The sequence below is a fragment of the Xenopus laevis genome, chromosome 5S, assembly GCF_017654675.1.
Source record: "Xenopus laevis strain J_2021 chromosome 5S, Xenopus_laevis_v10.1, whole genome shotgun sequence".
NCBI classification, from domain to species: domain Eukaryota; kingdom Metazoa; phylum Chordata; class Amphibia; order Anura; family Pipidae; genus Xenopus; species Xenopus laevis.
In genome coordinates, this window is record NC_054380.1 from 64,077,282 (window position 1) to 64,095,310 (window position 18,029).

The following is an 18,029-nucleotide window of genomic DNA, read 5'->3' on the forward strand; positions in this document are numbered from 1 at the left end:
CTTTAGGTTTCCCCTCTCAACTCAACTTTTTAATCAAAGTACGCTGTTCTTCTGAATTGGACAACCCTCAGTAAACCCTCAAAGTAGTGCTGCTCTGAGTCCTCTTCAAAAGATATTTGCCTGATATCGATCGGGAGGACCCGTCGGGAGCCCCCACACACTGGCAGATAAGATGCCGAATCGGTCTACAGGACCAATATCGTCAGCTTTAATCCGCCCGTTTTTGGCCACCTTTATTTGGAACGAGCCTCAATAAATGATTCAATTACACAGAATCAGCAGCATGCATGTCATGACTGTTGGGTTTCTACCAAAAACAGTGATTGATCAGGTTAGTGATGTCGGACTGCTATTATTGAGATACCATTAAATTACATTTACAGAACTGTATAGAAATGAATGCAGTAGTGTGCTGAAGCGCATGTAAGTAGTCAAGCTTGCAAAAGACACCACAACTTTCAGGGCTCCCATACAGTCAGGTATGGTGACTTAGTTACAATAAATATTAGGGAAAGAAATCATTAATTTATAGAGATGATATTTATATTAAAAAACACAACTGGATTGTGTTTCAATAGGAGAACTTTAAAGGCTTTGTTCAGTATTTATTTACACCCATGAACATATTTGCAATGTGAAATGACCAATAAAGATTTGTACAGTTTGCAAGAGTTTTTTCATAGCTTTCTTTCACTTCCATCCCATGTGTTTGTCAGCTTTTCTCCCTCCCCCCCAAAATATACATGCATGTTAACTGGCCCCACATAAAGACAATATTATTGTAGGCAAAACCTAGGAATTTCTAGTAGACAAGGTATGAAGATCTGAATTATGGAAAGATCATTTATCCGGAAAACCCCAGGTCCCAAGCATTTTGGAGAATAGGTCCCATAACCGTATCCAAATTCATTTATCCACAAATACAAAGCACTTCAGACATTTTATCTGTCTGTCACTGGATTGTACTGTAGCTGGCCTATTGTATGGCTGTACAGATGTGGGCCCTATAGCCCTATTGGAGTTGGAATAACTACCCCCATGGCTACAAAGTAGTTTACTATACAAGGAATTCTGACGCAAACAATTTTTAGTTTGGGGTACAATACCGTTGCTTTAATACATACAATGTTCCAAACACCCATAATGCAAATTCATGTAGTGTGTGTGTGTGTGTGGTTCCAACATGTAAAAGAGAACAATGTTTGTATCACACACTTGTAGTATAAAAGCAATAAAAATTCACTTTTTGTGTATGTTACATTGATAAACAAAATTACTATATCTGCTCTTCATTATTACAAGAAGTGTAACAAGTCATTAAAATTTTATTATGGCTCATAAAAACAAGGTCTATGTACATGGAACATAAATAACTCTGATGCTTTACAAATGTTTTCTATGAATCACTCTCATGGCATACATACGCCATGGTTTTAAATGAAACAAGGGTGCATATAAGTTTATCCTGCCTCTTTAAGCGAATACTGGTTGCAGGGCAAATAATACAGAAAATACATTAGGTGGAAACATTTTTTGAGAACAAAGAATTTGTTCATGAATCTGCTGTTAGAGAGCTACAGCTCCCAGGAACCACCCAACGTGCAACAGAATAGCCACGTTCTGAGTTGCTGTTTAACCCATTACTGTTAAACCACAAAAAAAACACCTGAACAGTAGAAAAAAATATAACCCAATCAGCAAGCAATCTGCAACAACATATACAAAATATTGTTCTCTCACAACTGCATTATACCATTTATTCATATTGGCACAGTTAAGTGATCCAGATATTGTGCTTTTTCTGGTGCCAATTCTACTTTTGTCCAAAGGTAACCTGCCATTATTTATATGGCACTCTTTTTCACTCTGCTTAGTCCCATAGTTTGATAAGGCCATCCCATCCACATGTTATTACTTTGGATGTTTCGTGAGGGTGCCAAACAGCACTTATGCAAACTTTATCATGTGCTTTCAGTCTGCTGTACAGTTTAGTTGTCTTCCAGTCCCAGATGTTCAGCTTTCCATCGGCATCTCCAGACACTACATAGCTGTAAATGGAATAGGAAGATCAGCTTCGGTCAAAGCATTTACATAACAAAATGGCACAATTAAATATGTATATACTATGTGTGCATGTGTTGGGGGAAAATATTAAACATAAGTCTGCATCAGGTTTTTTTTACATGGATGTACTATAAAATATAGGAATAATGAACCCCCTATGGCATATAATAAGACAGAAGTTCCATGGCCATGTAAAAGAATAATTATGTAAGCACGGGTATACATGTCACAGTTCTCATAAACTTCATATATAGATTGCAAAGTGGATATAATACTGCTAATAATACACAAGCTATTACAATTCCAACTAGTACCCAACACTCTTACTGTAAAGGTGGCCATAGACGCACAGATAATATCATACAAAACAAATTTTCGTACGGAATTCGGTGCGTGTATGGTGGGAAAGAGCCTATCAATATTGGCAGAAGACTTGGATATCAGTCGGCTCGTTGATCGGGCTGGACTGAAATTTTTGATCGGGTGCATTTGAAGGCATCCAAACATCGCCCATTGATAGTGCTGAATCCTGAGATAAAGGTAGAATTTTATTGTTTCTACCTGTATATCCGACAATTCAGCTCTACACGTGTTATTAAAACAAACGATCTTTCTTGGAAATACCTTTTCCAAGAAAGATCGTAATCGTTACGTCTATGGCCACCTTAGGAAGATGTTGGCAATTGTTTAGAATCAGCTAAAGGAATGCAGTTTGGTTACTTTGAGATATAGAATTCTCTCACACAACATATAAATTTGCTATAATCTCTCTGATGGAAAGATTCTAACTACAAATTGCCATGCAGAAATATAGTCTACTAGCCATTTTGAGCAGGATTTAAAGGAGAATTAAACCCTAAAAATGAATATAGCTAAAAATGCCATGTTTTATATAATGAACTTATTGCACCAGCCTAAAGTTTCAGCTTCTCAATAACAGCAATGATCCTGGACTTCAAGCTTGTCACAGGGGGTCAGCACCTTGGAAAGTGTCTGTGACATGCATCTTTGGAGACACAGATCTTCCCCGCAAAAGGACTGTGGTTGCCTTGGGCTGGTATAGAAGCCCAAAAACATTATGTACAACATCTCTAGCCTATTTCTTAATTCAATTTTAGTTGTCCTTTAATGCACTGCCACATGCTCTCTGGAGTATACAGGAGATTATACTTATACTGAACAGTGAATTTGGACACAGCCAACTCAGTGGATCACCAATTACATTTGAATCGTTAGCATCGATTACCCGGTGCCGATTCTAACTTCATAGAAATGTATAACTTGAATAAATTCTTTGTACCCTCTGCTTCAGGGTGGTATGTAGTTTAAAGGGTGGGGTTTCCTGCTCTTCTAGCCTCTTTCTGATACAAATGACTTACTTCATATCTGGAGAAAAGTCAACTTGACAGGCATACCCTGCCACCATATGGCCCTTGAAGATTTTCTTTTTATTCAGTCTGAATCGGTTTTGAGCTCCAAATATTAAAATCTGGTTGTCCATGGACTGACAGGCTAGCCATTTACCTGTGAATATATGAAAGGAGATCAGTCTTTACTAACAGAGCTTGATTAGTGCCTTCCTATAATATACATATTCTAAGCAAATTTCCAGTGTACATGAATTAAAAATTCTCAATGACATTAAAACTATTTATAAATTGAAACAATAACCTGAGAGTTAACACTACAATGCCATTCATGTGAATTGCAGAATAACAAAAAGTGAAAAGCATTGTGGGTAGTGTAGTCTCCACTGAAACATTTTTTCGATGGTACATATAGGTATATGGCCATTAAGTTCTAGCAATCAGTTGGCAGTTGAAACTCAAAGCTTGTGAATTAAATCCAAAAACCAGTCCTTCAGGTGCTTTCATTATGCAGTATTATAGTTTAGTTTGCAAGCAATTTAATTTTAATTTACAGCACCGTACAAGTAATGTTCCTCAATGTCATAGGCGTTATAATAAATGCTGGAGTAAAAACAGATTATGCATATATTTTACACAACATTCCCATTTGTTCAGAGCAAGAGAATAGTTTATAAAGGGCTTACAGAGAATTGATAGAAAATGCAATAGGTAGAAAAGAATAGGAAATCATGTATGTTCCAGGAAAACTATCATATTCTATTAATAATCTATAAAAGCTGATTATATGGCTAGCCTTCATTAGACTTCAGAACAGGGACAGATCCAGATTCTTAGCCAAGATACAGAAGGTAAATGAAGAGAGAAAGATTACTATTTACAGCCATAACTAATGCATAAATCTCAGTGCTTGTTTGTCACTGCCTTCATTTTGGATTTGCCTCTGGTTATGCTGTAGTTCTAAGATGAGTATAAATCACAGTAAATGCAGACTGACAGTCACAGCTCCAATACATTGTACCATTATCATCTACAGTGATTTAGCATCTGTAAACTGCAGTGAAAATGCCTGGAATACAGAGTAGGCTATTTTTAGCCTCATCATAGATCACAAACAAATAAACTTTCTGTGCTGGAGACAAGACTGTGGACAGCATCAATTCCCTTGGAATATTCAAAGGAAGAATCGCAAGTAGTTACAATGAATCAAGGCACACATGAAGTGTCATGGAAAGTTATGTAATTTTCTACTTATTTTCATTAACCCTCTTCACTACCATACATGGTAACAATCCCTATATAAGAAAATGGGTTTTCAGAAGCTTAAATGCAAGTGCAGGTATAGGAAAGGTAGAGCATTTACCATATTAATCTGCCAATAGGCTTATCTACTCTTGCCTTCTTCCCGCCCTCTGATATCTTCTGGTTTTATAAAGTTTCTTCCATGTTTGGCGAAGGGCCGCTATAGTGGGTCATGTTGGGTAATAGGTCTAAGTGGGTAACAATGATAACTACTGGTGTAGGAGGCTGAATTTGATCATTGAGGATTTTGAGATTTAATTATATGCAGGTGTGGGCAGAGATTTGGGTTTTGAAGAAGAAAACATCTCATAAATGACTTCCCTGTTAACACATCTCAACACGAGTACTGTCATCGGCAGCAATTACAAATGTAAGATCATGTCGAAATTAAAATGTGCGGACACGCTATTATGTATGGCTGCCAAAAGTAGTAGTACAGGTATAGAATCTGTAATCCGTAAAGCTCCGAATCACGAAAACGCCATCCATAGACTTAATTTTATCCAAATAATCCAATTATTAAAAAATTATTTTCTTTCTTCTCTTTAATAATACAACAGTAGCTTGTACTTGATCCAAACTAAGATATAATTAATCCTTATTGGAAGCAAAACAGCCTTGGGCTTATTTAATGTTTACATGGTTTTCTAGTAGACTAGAAAAGTTCCAAATTACAGAAAGATCCTTTATCCAGAAAACCCCAGGTCACGAAGATCACGGCCATCCAATACTGGCTTTTGGCCTTGTACCTTGTGCATAAGGATTTCTCTCAAACTCTTAAAGGAGTTGTTCACCTTTCAATAAACTTTTAGTATGATGTACAGAGGGATATTCAGAGACAATTTGCAATTGGGTTTTATTTTTTATTTGCAGTTTTTGAGTTATTTAGCTTTTTATTCAGCTTGCAATTTCAGCCATCTGGTTGCTAAGGTTCAAATTACCCTGGCAACCATGCACTGATTTGAATAAGAGACTGGAATATGAATAGGAGAGGCCTGAATAGAAAGAGGATTCATAAAAAGCAGCAACAACAATACTTTTGTAGCCTTCCAGAGCATTTGTTTTTGGATGGGGGTCAGTGACCCCCATTTGAAAGGTGGAAAGAGTAGGAAGAAGGCAGCATATTTAAAAACTATAAAAAAAAAAGACCGGAGGTAAGGCAAGGTGTCTTGAGCTGACTTACCATTTGGTGATAAGGTGACAGCAGGCATGGAGTGCATGCTTGGCTCTGCTATGTACTTAAAATCCACAGGAATGTCCCTAAAACAAACAAAAGGATTTACAATGTGCTAAGGTTAATTTTCTCAAAATGGCAAATCACACTTGGGGGTGCCAAAAGTTAGGCAGCCCCAAGTGATTATATTTACTTACCTGACACTTCTTTGGGCTGCACATGTACAGCAGAGAGAAAAGCCGAACTTTAATGAAAAGCAGGCTATTTTGTTCTACTGCACATGAGTCTGAGTATAATCACTTGGGGTGTCCAACTTTTGGCAACCCTAAGGTAAATTGCCTTTCCTTCTCCTTTAAAGTGATACTACCATGATTTGATGATGTTTTAACACTATATTGCAAGTGCCTTGCAAATAAAATTCTCCTGCTTGGGGCATTCTGACTAGAGGACACATGGTTGCAAACTCAGCAGGGCCAATTATTTCTGAGCTAATTAAGATCTGTATGATGCACAAACTTTTTACAGTCTTCAGGTATCCTGCTTGCGGATGGAAAAGGGGGTGTCTGTTCTCAGGGTCCACTGCCTCAACTGTATATTATGTATTGGAGTGTTTAATGTCTTCCACCCAACAACTGATGCTTTACAATATAAAATACCATTCTAAGCTATTTTAAAGTATTCATTAATTAAAAACTTTACATGTTGTACAATTATTTGCAAACGTAGTTGCAATTATAAGTAGCATTTGTATGAAGAACAACCACTGCTCTGTACTCTGGGTCTGACTGTAAAAACAATTTAACAGGAGTCAGATCGACTCCTCTACTTTTAAGCAACATTGTTTCAGGAGTCAGAGCCAGTAATCAGAATACACACAGATACTAATAGAAATGACATTCACAAACAACTTTAATAATGAATGAATATAAAGAAAGCTGCCTAGAATTATAACTAGATTTGTCTGCTGGTGGTTAGCGACAGCTAAAATGCCTATCACCACTTTTGATAATAAATGAACAATGCAGTAAAAGAGGAAAATAGGAACACTGCAGCAAAAACACTCACGCTAATGCTCTGCTGCTGCTGCCTTTGATATTATCCAAAGTTGTGACAGGCAGAAAGGGGCTTTTTGACTACAGCTGGTATTGCCTGGATATAGCTTTTAAAGTGAAAGGGTGCAATATAAAGATGGCCATACACGGTGGCAAGGTCACCAAATGAGTGGATACTTCCCCTGATACATAAGCTGCATAATACAATAGAAGGTACAAAGTTTACAACTGGTCTAGTAAGCCATAGCAACCAATCAGGTAGCATTTACTGGTGAGATATGTGATTGGTTGCTATGGGTTATAATCACTGAGGATAGGGTGCATACACTGCACAAAAAGTTGTGACATCACAAACTCAGCACATATGTATTACAAAGCATTCAAGTTATGCACATGCATGCCCATTGTTTTTAATATATTATAAATAGACTATCATGTAGCCGTAGGGGCAGCCATTCAAGCTAAAAAAAGGAGAAAAATGTTGGATATTCATTTTTAACACCAGCTGGCACATGCATAATCAAAATACACATATCATTGGGAATAAAGGCATGCATGCTTACACCATCTGCTGGAAAAGAATATATGCTATAGAAAAATACAAACATTACTCTCCTCCAACACAAGAATGGCAACATGTAAAAAACTGCAATTCTGAAAATGCAACAACCTTATAAGCCAATAGATTCTATTAAAGATACAATGATTAAACAATGTACATATTTGATACAATTGTGTGTAAATGATTAGAAAGAATAGATATAGGACTTACCACTCCCACACCCTCAAGCTTTTGTCATCAGAGGTGCTCACAAAACGCCTATTCTCATCCACAAATGTGATGGTGTTGACAGCCCCCAGATGCCTGTCATACTCCTGGACTATCTCTCCACTTCGAACATCCCACTGAAATGTTAAAGACAGATTTTTTTTCTTTTTGCAATATGACCTTTACCCTTTTCTGGGACATAACCAAAGAAGCCACGCAGTTTCTGACTAAACTGTGTAGGATGTTTGTAAGAGCATTAAACAGAATAACTAATTAAACAATCAGTAAAAATTGATATCTATTGACTTGACTCAGTGAGGTTCATTTACCAACAATGGACAAATTTCACCAGGACAGTGGGAGAGGGAGAAAAAAAGCTAATATAATCACTGGTTGGTTGCTATGAGTCAGTGGGGCTCATTTATAAACACTGGACAAATTTGCATCTGGGCAGTAACCCACAGCAACCAATCAAATATTTGCTTTCATTGTCCAACCTGCAGTTGCCAGAAAAAAAAAACAGTCACTGATTGGTTGCTACAGGTTACTGCCCATGGGCAAATTTGCCCAGTGTTTATAAATGAGCCCCACTGTCTACGTGCAAATTGGTAGGTAAATGAACCAGGTTGAAACGTGCATTTTCTCTTATTTAAAATGCAGTATAAAGATATCAGAAAACATATTGGAGTTTCAGGGCAGCCGACTGAATGCTTTGGTCAATATACACTTTTCTCAAAAAAGTCAAACAAGGAGGGTGATACTACCCTTTAAAAACTATGAGCAGAATAATTTGGACCTCCATACGGGGTTTTTACCTTGATATGGTCTGGTGGCTTTTCTAATCATAAACTTGAAACCTAAAACACCTTTTTTTGAATATATATGCACTTGCATAGAATAATTCGCTCAGTATCTGGGTTTGTATTTTAAAGAAATTTGAAAGTCACAGAAGCCCCAATTCTACATAGAAGTGACTAGAAACAAATCCAGTACCGCAGATGAATATTTTACAGAATAAATAGATCCCATAATGTCTGGGTCTGTTTAATAGTGAGATTTTGGCCTCCTTTGGTAGAAGGGAAATTGATTTTTAAAATGAACTTTTAGAATGATGTCGACATTCTAAAAAGCACATTTTTAATGTAATTTTACAGTTCTGTATTTGAAAATCATTTTAGCCGGCGCAAGACAGAGGGAAGGAGACATTGGAAAACAAAGTGCAGTCTTCAGCACAGTCGATTTTTCATTTTAGCCGGCGCAAGACAGAGGGAAGGCGTTCGGGGAGTTTGGTCGCCGCAAAGACAAGATGATTAGTCGTCAGGCGGCTAAATTGCACCAAATCACCTAGTGTGCCCCTACCCTAAATACACTTTGGGTCTTAGACAATTATCACTATTGTCTATTTTGTAGCCATGACAAATAGCTGCTATTAGTAGCTTTGTGTGTCTTCACCCTGAAAGAGTCATTACTACATATCCATTTAGGCACCTGACCTTCAGAGAGAACTTTAAGATCTGCGCTTGTGATCAAGATTATGAACTCTTAAAACATAAGTTTTACCTGCACAATCTTCTTATCAGACATTCCAGCCACAAATAGATTCTGTTTATCTTCATCAGGATTGAATTTTACACAGTATGGGACTTTTTTATTTGTAAACCTAGAAATACACTGTCCTAAAAAAGCCAAAAGAGGAAATGCAGTTATCAAAAACCCCATTCAAACAAACATTATAGGCTTAAATGATTTAAACCTACACAAATTGTACTTTTGCTCCAGCAGGCCACTTACTGCATAAATGCTAACCATGGGTCTTTTTGAAAACAAAAATGCACAATGAAGTGTCAAAGGAATTTATCTAGTGTGAGTGGGTAAAAGTGTTTACATAATAACGTTTGACTATCAATAACAAAGCATGAATACAAAATTAGCTGCACACTTTTGTTCTGCAACCCAAGCAGACTCCTGTAATCTATTACTGGCAGATGCACATCAAGATCTCCAGCTGCTGGAAAGTGTTTCAACTAGTACATCATACCAGACAGAGCATAAAAAAGCTTTAGTGTTAATTATAACTGTGCGGTTTATAATTATACAATAAATGCCCTTTCTCCATATCATTTAGTAATGCAAATAAGCTTTTGTCAGATACATGCACATGTGATTTTAAACAAGTTTCCTTAAATAAATGTCACAAAAACAAAATATAAAAATTAGAATGAACACTGTTGAAATAGCCATAGGATTTATTTAATAAAACTAGAAAACTACGCTTCCGGAGCAACACCAGCTGCAGGTAGAACAACGAAAGCAAATATCTTGCTGGTTGCTATGGCTACTATAGTGGTACAAGTGATTGCATTTTTTCTAAAGGAGTTTTAAAAAGTGAATGTACCTGTTTCTGTGTCCCACAGCTTGAGATACCGGTCATAAGCAGCACTTAAGAATTGTGTCCCAGCATTGTTGAAACATATGTCTCTCACAGCTTTACTGTGCCCTGAGTTGCCATTACAAAAAACATATTAGAATTACATGTTAAGGTAATTGTACTACTTTAAAGGCATCCCTTTAAAATGGATTTTATCCATTATAAAGGATTATGTAATTCTAAGAGCAAAATAACAAAATGATTAAAGTCATCCATGTACAGGTATGAGACCTGTTATCCAGAATGTTTGGGACATGGTGTTTACCGGATAATGGACCTTTCCGTAATTAATATTTTCATACCTTAATAGGCTGGTTTTGCTTCCACTAAGGATTAATTATATCTTAGTTGGGATCAAGCACAATATTAATGGAGTCTATGGGAGACATTCTGTAATTTGGAGATTTCTGGATAACAGGTTTGCAGATAATGGATCCCATACCTGTACATGACCAAACAGAGCAGATCTTATGGCTTGGCCCCCCATGTCCAACAGCTGGATGCTAATACAGGGATATGGAGACCCATTAGAAAAGGACAACATGCAATTTTCTAACCTGTCAGTTATCTGGACAATTTTCAGACAAATTTCTGACTCCATGAAACACAGGTCAATTCGCTGGAAGGGCAGAGTTAGCAGCTTTTAGCAGCCAGATCATTGTCTGATTTGTTATTTTTACTACTTTATTTATTCTGAATGGTTAGTTGTAGTTCAGTAGACTGCTACGAATGATCGTTCGTCCTAAATGAAAATAAAATCTGCAGTCTATGGCCATCTTAATGCTTAACAAAATGGAGTGCAAATGATTTAGATTAAAAGGAAATGAAAGTCTAAAATAGAATAATGATTTAGATTAAAGGGAAACGAAAGTCTAAAATAGAATAATGCTACAAATTCTGTATTTTGCATACTAAACATAAATATGAACTTAGTGCAGCACAAGACTAATAAAACAAATGATTTATGCTTTCAAAGTTGGCCACAGGGAGTCAACATTAACTATGTTAAACATCTTTGAAAGACCAAGACCACGCACATGCTCAGTGTGGTCTGGGCTACAGGTGGAAAGTCAACCTTAGGGATCGTAATAAATTATCAAAACTGCACAATTCAAATAATATCTGCCATAGAAGCCAATACAGCAAGACTGATTAATAATCAGAATATGCAGACTGCACTGGATTTGCGGGTACAAATCTCTACACAGTTGCCGGCTGCTCTACAGGGAAACAAACAAAGCTGCTCGAGTTCTGGGAAGCAAGATGGGTAAGATGGGGGGCCTCCCCCTTGCCGTTTTGAAGTATGATCGTTTTCCTGCAGAGCAGTTAGGGACCGCCTGAAGGGGGAATTTCACAGTCAGGTTTCTAATAAAAACTTACACATTTTTTAATTAAAGTGCATTGGAGATAGATTTATTTTTCATTAAAGAAAGTAAAAATTGGATTTTATTTTTTTGTCATTAAATCCCCTTTAACACTTTTTATAATACACAAAAGTGTTATAATCAGATGGGAAAATGTTTTATATAGCTATTCATATATACTATAGCTCTTACCAGGCATATTATACTAAATAGATACATCAGGTAACAGTTGTTTAAATAAAACTGGCAATTCCTCAAAAGGCGCAAAAACGAAGTGATCCCAAAAAAAACTTAAATTCGTCCCACGGCAGAGGCAGAGGTCTGACCTAAGTCAGTAAATTTCAATTAATTCTATGAAGAGAGAAAAGAACCCCAATTGCCTCTCACTCGTTCAGCAGTTCCTCAATTATTAGATTACCTATTAAGTGTTTTTGTGATTGTCAAATGGCAACCACTGACTATTTAAAGTAAAGTACTTAATTTTAAACAAATAAATTATATTAAAGTGCAAGTGCAATATAATTCATTCTATTAATTATAATATAACTAAAGATTGATAAATACTTAATTAATTACTTTCACACAAATTAATGACCTTATGATACAATGTGTGGTCTGGTACGTTGGTTTTGCATCCACAATCAATCTGATCAAAGATTTAATAAAGTGCTTCAAGTGCTGATATGATTGCTATTAAATGGCAATTACCAAAAATTCATCATTGCTTCGAAGTTAATTTATTGTAAAGTGCTTAACAGTGCTAAGTAATAAATATTGATAAATAGGTAAAAATACAATAGTTGATATAGTGAGGACCACAATTAATGGGATAAATTACTTTTAAAAAATACACATGATGCTCAGGTTAAAAGTTTTAGCAAGAAAAGGAAAATTAGAAGAGGTGGAGTTGTCCCAAAACTACTACCTAATTGTTTGCTATCCCTGGGACACCACAAAGACAAAGGAGGCAGAGTATCCGGGACTGTGGTCTTGTAATTAATCTAAATCCTATTCTGAAAAAGAGCTGAATAACCCTAAAAAAACCACAAATCCACGGGCTCTTGTGACTTTAGTAGCAGAGAAAAGAGAGATTACCGAGCACTGGTTGAAGTGAGTATCTTCCCCACCCCTTCTATTCCATTAGCCCAATAGACTCAAATCCTTCTAAAAATAAGTTTAAAAGAGGAATCCGAACGCCGACGCGCGTTTCGCATTAATAGCTTTGTCAAGGCGGTGTCCCAGGGATAGCAAACAATTAGGTAGTAGTTTTGGGACAACTCCACCTCTTCTAATTTTCCTTTTCTTGCTAAAACTTTTTAACCTGAGCATCATGTGTATTTTTTAAAAGTAATTTATCCCATTAATTGTGGTCCTCACTATATCAACTATTGTATTTTTACCTATTTATCAATATTTATCAATATTTATTACTTAGCACCGTTAAGCACTTTACAATAAATTAACTTCGAAGCAATGATGAATTTTTGGTAATTGCCATTTAATAGCAATCATATCAGCACTTGAAGCACTTTATTAAATCTTTGATCAGATTGATTGTGGATGCAAAACCAACGTACCAGACCACACATTGTATCATAAGGTCATTAATTTGTGTGAAAGTAATTAATTAAGTATTTATCAATCTTTAGTTATATTATAATTAATAGAATGAATTATATTGCACTTGCACTTTAATATAATTTATTTGTTTAAAATTAAGTACTTTACTTTAAATAGTCAGTGGTTGCCATTTGACAATCACAAAAACACTTAATAGGTAATCTAATAATTGAGGAACTGCTGAACGAGTGAGAGGCAATTGGGGTTCTTTTCTCTCTTCATAGAATTCCTCAAAAGGGTCATGTGTACAATTGTACAATAAAAAACTTGAACAGGTCAGTGGATAACATAATATTGGATACTTTGTTTCCCATGATGTACATAAAGTGCTGACATGTGTTAGTTATTAAATATGATACCACAATCTGTAAAGTGTGGAAGATGGACGTGCCATTTTATAGCTTTGGGAGCAAAAGCAATTTTTTACAGTCTTGTACATTAATCACATGCCATTAAGAGACAATCCAAGCAACTCAAAGTCAATTCATATGCATACACAATACAACAACTTTATAAAGGCCTAACTTTGAACATATTCTAAAAGTTCACGCTATGTTTAGAAAAGACAGTTCAGCACTGTACCTATAAATGTGCGTAAGCATCTTCGGTCTTTGTACACCTCCCAGAGCTATTTAGAAAAATAAAAATAAGACAGAGCTGTACTTTACAAAATGTAGTTATATCAGACAAGAAAAATTCCATAAAATACAATTAAAATAAATAAAATACAAAATGCCCGAGGGGTATTTTTAAATGATTTTATTAATTTACCCAGGAGTGGCACAGCATTGTTGCTGTTTGGCTTACACCCATTGTTCAAATGTATGAAGGTTCATTCAGCACTGTACAGCCCTATATGACAGAATAACTAAATTACATTGTACTAATAGAACAAGCCTTTAGGAATAATTTATCCATAAGTAAAGGTGTTGTATTCTGCTGTAAGTCTTAAGATTTAACGTAACATCTGACATGAAATATAACAAAGATGGTGAAAAGTTAAGATCTTTAGAGGCTAACAATAATAATATTCACAGAAAGCTTTTTTCAGAACATGGATGTTTCATTATAAAAGAGCAGTCACATAAACGTTCACTTTCTTTAAATGGTTCTGCAAGCATTAAAAAGTAATGTGTCATCTTTATATTTCAAGTTTACACGTGCATTTTCTAAAGAAAAATGCTCACCTTAATCTTGCAGTCCATGGAACAAGATAGCAGCAAATGGCCAGAATCTGGAAACAACCGCACAGCACTGACACCCTGCAAACCAAAGATGTCATAAACACTTAATATTGAAAAACTGAAAACAGTTGTATGACATTGGAATATATTACTTTGTACAGATCCTTAACCCTTTATATCAGTGCTCTCCAGCTTAGTAGTGGGCCAGTTATATCTTATACAGCATGATAGAGGGCTGTATTTAATTTAAATGATTAGGTCATACAGTGAATTCTATGAAGCTTCTAAGCAGACTGAGGGCCATAAAAAAAACCTTTGGAGGCCACACAGGTCTCCAGTTGGACCGCCCTGCTTTTAATTGAATTATATAAAAATGTATTTATACAGTTTTGACAGTGTATTTTTTTTTAATTATTATATTTTGTTGCCTACTTATGTATTGTAGATATACAGAATCCACAATTTTAAGACTTAACAGCACAAAATATTCAGCTGAATCCTCAACTGAATGGGATCCCCAATTTGCATATTAAATGGGCAAAAAAAGAAGAAATTGCATCATGCAAAATGTAAGAAACATTCAGTTATCCAGCAGTCAAAAATCATGTGATATTTAGGGTTCGGCTCTTAATGGCATGCCACTAAGATTTAGCCAAATATAGGTACTGTAATTTGGCTGAATTGCAAAACAAATCTGGGATTCTGTGCATCCATGATATGAATTCATCCATCTAAGTCAATGCTTGGTAGGACCACCTCAAGCTTCAGTAACAGTTAGAAGTTACAGTAATTCTCTATCAGCTTGGTACATCTGGAAGTTTTTGGCCATTCTTTTTGAAAAAAAATGTGCAAGATCGGTTAGGCTAAGGAGGGGGGGCGGGAAATCACGTATTGACACAGGTTATTGGTTTTATACCATTCCAGTGTAGCTGTAGTAGTGTGTTTAGTGTCACTGTCCTGCTGAAAGCCGAACCTCTGCTACGCAAGTGTCTGGTAGACTGAAAAAGGTTTTCTTCTAGAAGTTATATAGCTTGTTCTTCGGCAACACCCAACGTTTTAAGGCAAGAAACATAGGGGCAAATTCACTAAGATTCGTAGTTGCGCCAGTGTCTGCTTCGCCACACTTTGCCAGGCGTATTTTCCACAGTGCTACGCAAATTCACTAAAATCCGAAGTTGCGCTCAGGGGAAGCGTAAGGTTGCGAAGTTGCACTTGTGTTAATTCGCCAAGCAAAGCGAAGTTACGCTAGCGCCAAAATGAAGTTACAATGGAGGTATATGTAGCATCACTACATAGTAGTTGAAGCCTGGGAAACCTTCAAAACAGCAAATACATTTTTTATTTTGCCCTACACATGTGCCCACTGTATAGTTAAGGTGCCATGAGTTAGGAAATGTAGGGGGGAAGGAGGGTAGCCCCAAAACAATTTTCGATCTTTTTCAGCCTATCACCCATAAAAAAAGAAAAAACGCCAGCGTTTTTTGGGACTTAGAAAATTTTTTAACTTTTTTTGAAGCAATCCCGATCTACTCTATTGCACTTCGCCTGGTCTGAGGTGGCGAAGGAAGTCTGGCGTAAAAGGTAGCGTTCAGAAAAATGCGCAAGTCAGTGAATTTGCATAGTTACGTCCGTTGCTCAAATTCGCCAGGCGCAAGGGTGTGAAGTAACACTAGCGAATTTACGCCAGCGTTAGGCACTTCGTCCTTTAGTGAATTTGCCAAATAGTATTACCTCTGAATAAACACAGGCCTTGTATTCTCCTGTGCAGTGTTACCTTTTTGAATGGCTAATATAAACCAGTTGCATGAAATAAGCATCTTTGTCTAATGTAAGGAGATCTGTTAAAAGTGTCGGAGTGTACACATTTCTTGCCTTTTTATATTTTTTAGACTTGCCCTATGTCTGGCTCTTGCCCACTTGACAAGTTGCTCACTCTCAGCCAAATAAAAGCATCCCACAACATAACTCTACCACCACCAACATGCTGCACTGTAATGCATGGCCTTCTCTTCGCAGAGCCACAGCTGCGTGTTATTGTTTTCATGATTTTCTAAAATTGAATTACTAGTCTTATATCACTTTTTTTAGTGACACTACAGCTTAGTGAATCATTCCATACAAATTAGTTTAATACTTATACTGAAATTCTGTAGTAATTATGGGCAACTCTACATGCTGCAGAAACTTTTGATTTGAGTAAGTAAAAATATTGCTGACATACCATTCAGTAATGCTTTGCTATAAAACTTTTAAAAAAGGTTACCCAGTGGCACCATGTCAATACTCAAGATCATGATTTCAGAAGAAAAAAAAAACACACAAAAATCAGTGCCCACATTATTTAGCAGTTTCCAAACATTTACCTTAGTATGCCCAGACCAGACGTGTATCTGTTTCTTTGGAAGGTAGCACTTTTCTGGGAGTTCTGATGATCGCAAGTTAACATCGATATCTTGAGGAATATGAAGATAAGATCTTCCTTGATAGTCGTACATTTCTTTAACTATGGAAAAATAAGTAAGTTCAGTAACATGAAATACATGTCTGCACATTATTTATATTTTCCAAGAACCACATGCACCTTGCACTACAAAACAGTCTTAGGTCATTTACCTCCTAAAAAACACAAAAGTACTGAAGATGTCTGGATATAAATAATGTAATAATTACACAGCGAGAGCTTTTAATTATTATTTAAGTGTGCAGGTGTGCTATTAACTGAATGTATTTACCTTCATGGGGACACTTCATAAGCACCAAGGAAAACACAAATCGATAGTTGTATCATTGTAACTGGCCTATATGTCAAAGCATTGTCAATGCAAATTCATTATTTGGCTAAGCTCTGCGAGTGCAAAACAAGTTGTATTTAACTGCATACTAAAAATGGTTCAAGAGCCGAGTAACAAAATATCCAACAGATATCTTCCACATTCCAGATATCTTCGGAATCGAGAATTTGATCAACAGGACAATTTCTGGACCACTACTGGAGGTGTGGATATGCATATTTCTGCCACGTTCAAAAGGGCAGGGGGAAAATAAATATGGCAGCAAGCAAGCTCTGCCTAGTAAACAGGAAGGTGTAGAATGTGCTCATGTAGCTTTTAAAGCTAGGGGAAATCTTGCATAGAAATATTCAAATTTTTGAATAGTAATTACACAAGAGTGGCTGGTGCACTGTTGAAAGCAGGCTTTTGAAAACTGACAAAATAATTAAATAATTTCCGAGTGGCATACCATGTAAAATGGTCTTCTCTTCTGCAGGCTTATCCTCCTCCTGTTTTCCCCTCTTCTGCCTTTTCGCTGTTATTTCGTCCAACTCCTTCTGCTCTTCCTATAGGTATAAAAATAATTAATATGTTAATTAATGCTAAAGACTATGACAAGAAATTTAGTTTACTGTTCAAACAATGTGTTGTGTGCTTCTTGTAGTGTTTCCCAGAAATTTTTTTTTAACCTATGTGCCTTAGCCATGACTTATACCAGCAAAGGTATGTTATCTGTAAACACGTTATTCAGAAAGCTCTGACTTAAGGGAGAATTCAATCCTAAAGTTAAAAAACCCCCTACCCTGCATAGATGCCCCCTCCCTCCTCCCCCGGCCTGTTACCCTGGGCAAATGCACCTAACGTTTTACTTACCCCTTGGTGCAGATTCAGGCACCATCTTCAGCTACTTCGGCAATCTTCGTAATGAGACCAG

General features: G+C 36.4%; 1 protein-coding gene across 1 annotated transcript in view; it reads right to left on the reverse strand.

The window, feature by feature from the left end:
• Window positions 1-1,307: 1,307 nt before the first annotated feature.
• The window catches only part of cdc40.S (cell division cycle 40 S homeolog), a 43,811-nt gene continuing 27,089 nt past the window's right edge, over window positions 1,308-18,029 (reverse strand). Inside the window, 10 exon segments of the mRNA NM_001094228.1 lie at window positions 1,308-2,048; window positions 3,444-3,588; window positions 5,917-5,993; window positions 7,732-7,865; window positions 9,289-9,404; window positions 10,124-10,225; window positions 13,723-13,768; window positions 14,328-14,402; window positions 16,688-16,827; window positions 17,565-17,661. Of these exon segments, the coding sequence (NP_001087697.1) occupies window positions 1,871-2,048; window positions 3,444-3,588; window positions 5,917-5,993; window positions 7,732-7,865; window positions 9,289-9,404; window positions 10,124-10,225; window positions 13,723-13,768; window positions 14,328-14,402; window positions 16,688-16,827; window positions 17,565-17,661 (1,110 nt within the window). The 3' untranslated portion in view covers window positions 1,308-1,870.